General features: G+C 38.7%; 1 protein-coding gene across 1 annotated transcript in view; it reads left to right on the forward strand.

The window, feature by feature from the left end:
• The window catches only part of LOC121376945 (kelch-like protein 5), a 114,270-nt gene extending 111,519 nt beyond the window's left edge, over nucleotides 1-2,751 (forward strand). Inside the window, exon 2 of the mRNA XM_041504754.1 lies at nucleotides 1,040-2,751. Coding sequence (XP_041360688.1) covers nucleotides 1,054-2,667 — 1,614 coding nt within the window. The 5' untranslated portion in view covers nucleotides 1,040-1,053 and the 3' untranslated portion in view covers nucleotides 2,668-2,751. The remainder of the gene's footprint in view (nucleotides 1-1,039) is intronic.
• Nucleotides 2,752-7,109: the final 4,358 nt, after the last annotated feature.

A 7,109-nucleotide genomic window follows, 5' to 3' on the forward strand; every position in this document is an offset into this window, starting at 1 on the left:
TCATAGATCAATAAAGAAATTAGTGTTTATTAACTCATGGATGGATAACATAGTGGCGGCATTCATTAATGGGTTTGTTTGTTTTTGTTGTTTTAATTTTGTTTATTGTTTGTTTTGTTTGGGGTTTTGGGTTTTTTTTTTTTTTTTTTTTTTTTTGTTCTTTTGTGTGTTTTTGTTGTTGTTTTGTTTTTTGGGGTGGGTTTTTTTGGGGGGGCGGTGTGTTAAAATAATGAATGAATGAATGTTTAACGACCCCAGCACAAAAATACACATCGCCTATTGGGTATCAGCCGTTGTGTTCTAGCTGTTATATTTATAAGTATCCTGTATTTATTAAGACCCGGATAAATAACTAAATCTGTTTTGTTTGTTTTGTTTAACGACACCACTAGAGCACATTTATTTATTAATCATCGGCTATTGGATGTCAAACATTTGGTAATTTTGACATGTAGTCTTATAAAGGAAACCCGCTATGGATAATGTGTCCACACCAGTATTTATTTAACAGTGTATAAATAACCAGTGCGTGTTAAAGTGACATTTCCTATATTCTGAGAACATCATGGTTGAGCATTCGGCCATTTGTTTTGTATAATTTATTGTTTATAAAGTGGGTGCTGTGAACAGGAAATGTTTTATTTAACGACACACTCAACACATTTTATTTACGGTTATATGACGTCAGACATATGGTTATGCGCCACGCTCATATTGAGGGAGGAAACCCGCTGTCGCCACTTCATAGGCTACTCTTTTAGATTAGCAGCAAGGGATCTTTTATATGCACCACCCCACAGACAGGGTAGCACATACCACGGTGTTTGATATACCAGTCTGGTGCACTGGCTGGAACGAGAAATAGCCCAATAGGCCTACGGACGGGATCGATTCCAGACCGATCGCGCATCAAGTGAGCGCTGTACCACTGAGCTATGTCCCGCCAGTGCTGTGATCATGACATATTATCTTGAGTTTCTCGTGGGATTATGTGTGGACGTTTCTAGAATATTGTTATCAATGTTTTGTATCCTTTCAGTTCATTTGTCTTATATGATGGAGAACGCTCAAGCACAACTCCTTGTAAAAATCCATGAAGAGATTACAAAAGGTTCTTTCACTGACCTGCAAATTATATGTAGAGACGGAACAACGACCGGAAGCCGCATCGTACTGGCGGCGATGTCATCATATTTCCGAGCCATGTTCAATTCTGATATGGCAGAGAGTCAGACGGGCGTCTTGAACCTTCCCACGGTGTCTTTGCCAGTGTTGCAAGCTATAATCAAAATGTGTTTGTGTGGAAATAATCTAGTCAGTGAAAGCAACTGCATGGAGATCCTGGATGCTGCTGAGATGATGCAGCTTGACCACATCAAAGAATTATGTAACATATTCCTGAAGGAAAGTCTTGTACTGACCGCAGAAAACTGTTTAAATTGGTGGAGACTTTCAAAACTTTACAATTTCCACGATTTGTCCAACCGAGCATTTTCCTATTTGGCTGACGAGTTTCCTGATTTTGTTGAAACAGAAAACGTTGTTCACCTGTCAAAGGTAGAACTTATGGAAATCATTTCAAAAGAAGAGATGAAATGTACAGAAGACTTCATTCTGAAAGGCGCCATGAAGTGGATTGAGTATAATAACCCGGATCAAGATGACGTGAAACTGATTTTTGAAAATGTGCGGCTAGATTATGTAGACTCACAGTTTCTGTTTGATGACGTTGTGTATTCAGACATTGCCTGTAAATACAAATCGGTTCAGGAAATGATACGGAAATCGTTAACTGTACTGGGTCGACGTACAGCTCGTTCAAGGGTTAATCCTGTAAGACCTTATCTCTTCGTTCTCCATCATAACCAGACGTCACTTCTGTCTTGTTTCACGTCAGAAAACAAGTGGGAGGACATCCCACCAGCACCAGTAGAGCCTGGAGCTTGGTATTCAGCAGCAGGTTTGGATGACAAGATCTATATCACTGGTGGTAGTAACAAAGAGAAATGTACATTGATATATAACACAGCAAGAAAAGTGTGGACAGTAGGTCCAGATCTCACACATGACCACTACTTTCACTGTATGGCCACAGCTAACTCTAAAGTGTACTCGATAGGTGGTTACTATAGCAACACAATAGAGGAATTGAGCGAGAGTGAGACGCACTGGCAGGTTGTTGGAGATTTGGGATTGAGGCGATATTACACTTTCCCTGTTACAGTTGGTGAGAACATTCTCGTTATGGGAGGAACGACATTCTCAGCCGGGTCAGATGTTATCCACTGTTTCAACACCAGAACTCGCAGCGTCAGTCAGCTGAACACAAAGTTACCATGTAGCTCTGAGTTACTAAGAGGCTCTGTTCTCCTCCCAGATGTTTATCTTTTAGACGACGACGGCCACGTGATGCACCTCCAGGTCTCCAACACGGGTGGAGATATCCAGATTCATATTAAATCTACAACAGAATGGAAATCATTTGGATTATTTTTTGGTGTAACTCACCGAGACGGAAGCTTGTTGTGTTTTAAAAAATATGAAATCAGCAAATTCAACCTCGCTGAAGGTAAAGAAGAACAGATTACATTTCCTACGCCACCTAGAAATGGCGACGTGTACAACGTGTACAACGTGTGCACGGTGTCCAGTGGGAAAACATCGTAATGATTGTATAGTGTGTTACCTCTACAAACAAACTACTGCACACATTGTAAGGCCACACTGTTTTCTTTACGATTACGGATTCTGTGTGTGTGGTGGGGGGGGGGGGGGGGGGGGGGTAAGGCGGCAATGTCGGATGATGAATTAAAAAGAAAATTCACTCAATTCCCGTTCCTATTTATTTTTTATTTTTTACGGATGTTTTCAGTGAGAAGTTCGGGATGGAGGAGAAATACGTTGTCTTGTGACGTAGATTGGCCACACTGAATGCGTCTTGTCTAAATTCCGAACTTGTCGATAGATAAAATGAAATGTCAGCAAATTCGGGGTAGGGTATAAATTAAAATATTAACACTATTCAAAGCATACTTTCCACTATTTTTAATGAAAATGTATCAATATAACATTTAAATATACATGTTAATTAATACATAAAATGTCATGGCAGAGAACGATTGTTCGGCACTCCGTTTCAGATGGGATTGAATTCCACTTTTCTATACACCACTCCACTGCAGGTTGCAGGTTCTAATAGACCAAATCAATTCCTATTGCCGATAATGTTAACGTTTACTAATAAAACTGATATAAGCAGCGTATCAACACACCCAGGAAGTACAGCAATAAAAAGTGTGGCTCCTCACATCTAATCTACCTGGAAGAAAATGGGGGGGGGGGGGGGGGGGGGGGGGGGGTCACATACCATTTAAGAGATTTAATTAATGTTTTTAATAGCAACCGTAATTTTTGCTGAAAATTGCAGTTCGATTTTTGGGGGTACCCCGCATTAGTTTCAAAGTCTGGTATATACTGCATAACAACTGTATGACAAATAAAAGTGTATTTATTTATTTATTGTCAATGAATAATAGTATTTCCACAAATTATCAATGTCACATATTACTACCAATCACACCCACGGCTGCTTTTACTCCGTAAATATTTGCACATCGAACTTTGACACGGAACTCTCTTCTTTGCTACTATGCAACCTGCAATGCACCAAATAAAATATGTTCGGGTCAAAGCTGAGAGTGCACCGACAAACTCTTACGGAGTTGGAATTGGATCTGGTTTGTGAACGGTGATCTAGCTTATTTCAAGTCTTGCACTTTTATTTATATCTTATTTCCCGACACTGCCTCTGTAAAAATCGTACGTAGGCGGAACAAAAATACAATTAAAAACTGCCTGAAAACTGAATTTTATTATTATTATTATTAATTTCTTTTTTTATATATATATATATATTTTCATTTTGGCAGAATGAACGTCGGCGGATCCGTAATCTGAAAACTAGAAAAAGTGTGGCCTTAGGATTATTAATTAGTTATCGTGGTTGGTTGTGAGACACTACTACTGCTACAAACAATGCTACTGAAGACACAATAAACGTTATTGGTTTTTTAATCTTGATATCGATTTTAGTTTCACCACAACAATTCGTTTTGTCAAAATGGAGTGAAACGTATACATGTATGATGGTGTATTGTGACGTACTGTTTATTTCATCAAACTGGTTTACTTACACTGGTACCTGACTTGCACTGGTACCTGACTTACACCGCTACCTGACTTACACTGGTACCTGACTTGCACTGACACCTGTCTTACACTGCTACCTGACTTACACTGCTACCTGACTTACACTGCTACCTGACTTACACACTGGCACCTGACTTACACACTGGCACCTGACTTACACCGATACCTGACTTACACCGCTACCTGACGTACACTGATACCTGACGTACACTGATAGCTGTCTTACACTGGTACCTGACTTACACTGATACCTGACTTACACTGGTACCTGACTTACACTTACACTGACACCTGACTTACACTGGTATCAGTCTTACACGACTTAAAGTATATGTCCGGTCGTGTCCATTCTCTGACGCTACTGGGTCAACTCGAGGGTCAAGGCCGTTCTTCACTGTTGTCGTACACCTTCAGCCGGTTCTGGGTGTCAATATACAACACAAAGCAACACGTTTTAATTTCATTTGTCCAAAGTCTGTAGTATAGAATAATTCAGCTGCAGATTATTTGAAAATTATTAGTTAGAACTTAGTGTCATGGTAACAGGGTATTTTATAACATGTACGTTATTTTAAAACCTTATTTTCTTAAAGAAATATATTGATATAGTTTTGTTATAATATTGGTATGATTTTAAATAAAATATACCAGTACATTTAGAACATGTTGCCATTCGTGTCATGTTTTTAGATTTATTTCGTCTGTTTATGGTGGATGGAATTTCCCGACAAATTTAAAATAATATATTCATATAAAACAAGACGACAGACGATAATAACATGAAGACAAGTGATAGGATAGTCACGCGCCGTCGAACGACCTGTGCTGTCAATCAATTGGATCATTGGATCCGTCGTTAGCGTAGCTATCGATAGACAACGCAATGATCGATAAACCACGCAATGATCGACAGACCAAGCAATAATCGACAGAGCACGCAATAATCGATAGACCGCACAATAATCGACAGACCACGCAATAATCGATATACCACACAATAATCGATATACCACGCAATAATGAATAGACCGCACAATAATCGACAGACCACGCAATAATAGATAGACCACGCAATATCAATAGACCACGCAATAATCGACAGACCATGCTATAAAAGATAGACCACACAATAATCAATTGGCCAACCAATAATCGATAGACCACACAATAATCCACAGACCACCCAATAATCGATAGACCACGCAATAATCGATAGACCATGCAATAATCGGTAGATCGCGCTGCGCCCTCAATGAATCGGTTTTCAGTGTAATGCTTATATGGCGTGAGCCATATGGTTAAGGACCACACAGATATTGACAGAGGAAACCCGCTGCCGTCACTTCATGGACTACTCTTTTCGTTTAGCAGCAAGGTATCTTTTATATGCACCATCCACAGACAGTGTAATACATACAGCAGCCTTTAATATGCCAGTCGTGGTACACTGGCTGGAACGAGAAATAGTCCAATGGGCCCACCGACGGGGATCGACCCCACGCCGTCTGCGCATTTAACGTCAACACACCGTGTAATAATCCCATTTTCTAATTACACCACAGTCTAATGGAAACTGTTTAACATCAACGTACCGTGCAATAATCCCATTTTCTAATTATAGTTTCATTACATACAGGTAGTTGATATTTGGAGTGATACTTGGGTTTTGAACCCACGAAAGTTAAACATGTAACTTGCAATAATAATAATAATAATAATAATAATAATTTAAAATAATAAATTATAAAATATATCTTTAAACACTTTTGTAAAGGTACAAATCAACACATATTTCGATCTAAATGTTATCAACATGTTTTAAAGGTCAATGTTTGTCAAAAATGTAATTCACTATTGTTTGGTATCTACGTATACCTTTAACAATATATAAGAAGTATCAATAAAATAAATTTAAAAATATTTACCCGTTTATTTATGTGGGTTTGTTTTTTCAAATATCATCAGCGAAAAATTTCGAAATTAATCGGTTGATTTTTAGAGTGTTCAACACGGAATTAAATAAAGTTGCCCATGCCATTGTCATGATTCGATTATCTTCCCTTCACCATCCATATGCATTGTTTTCAGTGACAATAACATGAATGAAGCAATGTTTTATTTAACGACGCACTGAACGAATTATAAAGTTTGTTTTGTTTAACGACACCACTAGAGCACATCGATTTATTAATCATCGACTATTGGATGTCAAACACATGGCCATTTTGACACAGTGATAGAGAGGAAACCCGCTACATTTTTTATAATGCAGCAAGGGTTCTTTTATATGCAATTTCCCACAGACAGGATAGCACATGCCACGGCCTTTGATATACCAGTCGTGGTGCACTAGCTGGAACGAGAAATAGCCCAATGAGGTTATATGACATAGAATATATGGTTAATATAACGACCACAGAGATAAGCAAAGGAAAGTCGTTGCCGACATGCAATAGGCTGCTTTACAATTAGCCGTATGCAACATTTTATATGCAGTATCACACAGTACTATGTACTAGTATATGCAACGGTCTTTGATATACCAGTCGTGGAGCACAACATAGGTCGACCACGGAAATGTTAAGTTAGACACTTTCATTTTCAGCTAGAGCACTGCCTCTTATTGCCTTCACGTAAGTGGCAGTATGCATGTACCCACTGCCCGGCTGTTATCAGTACTACAAATAACAATTAACGTCAAACCAATGGGCTATTTAAATACTACCAGTGGCCAATCTGTTTGCAATCATAAAAGTAATGATTTCAAAAGGCATATCATAAATGTGAACGACAAAGCCGTAAGATGTTATTGTGGTCGTATCTCTGTACAGTGCGGAGTCGAATGGGCATTAGGCAAAATGGTGGTTGATTCTATGAACTTTATCTATCACCTCTTTACC

This window comes from Gigantopelta aegis, chromosome 7 (assembly GCF_016097555.1).
Source record: "Gigantopelta aegis isolate Gae_Host chromosome 7, Gae_host_genome, whole genome shotgun sequence".
NCBI lineage: Eukaryota > Metazoa > Mollusca > Gastropoda > Neomphalida > Peltospiridae > Gigantopelta > Gigantopelta aegis.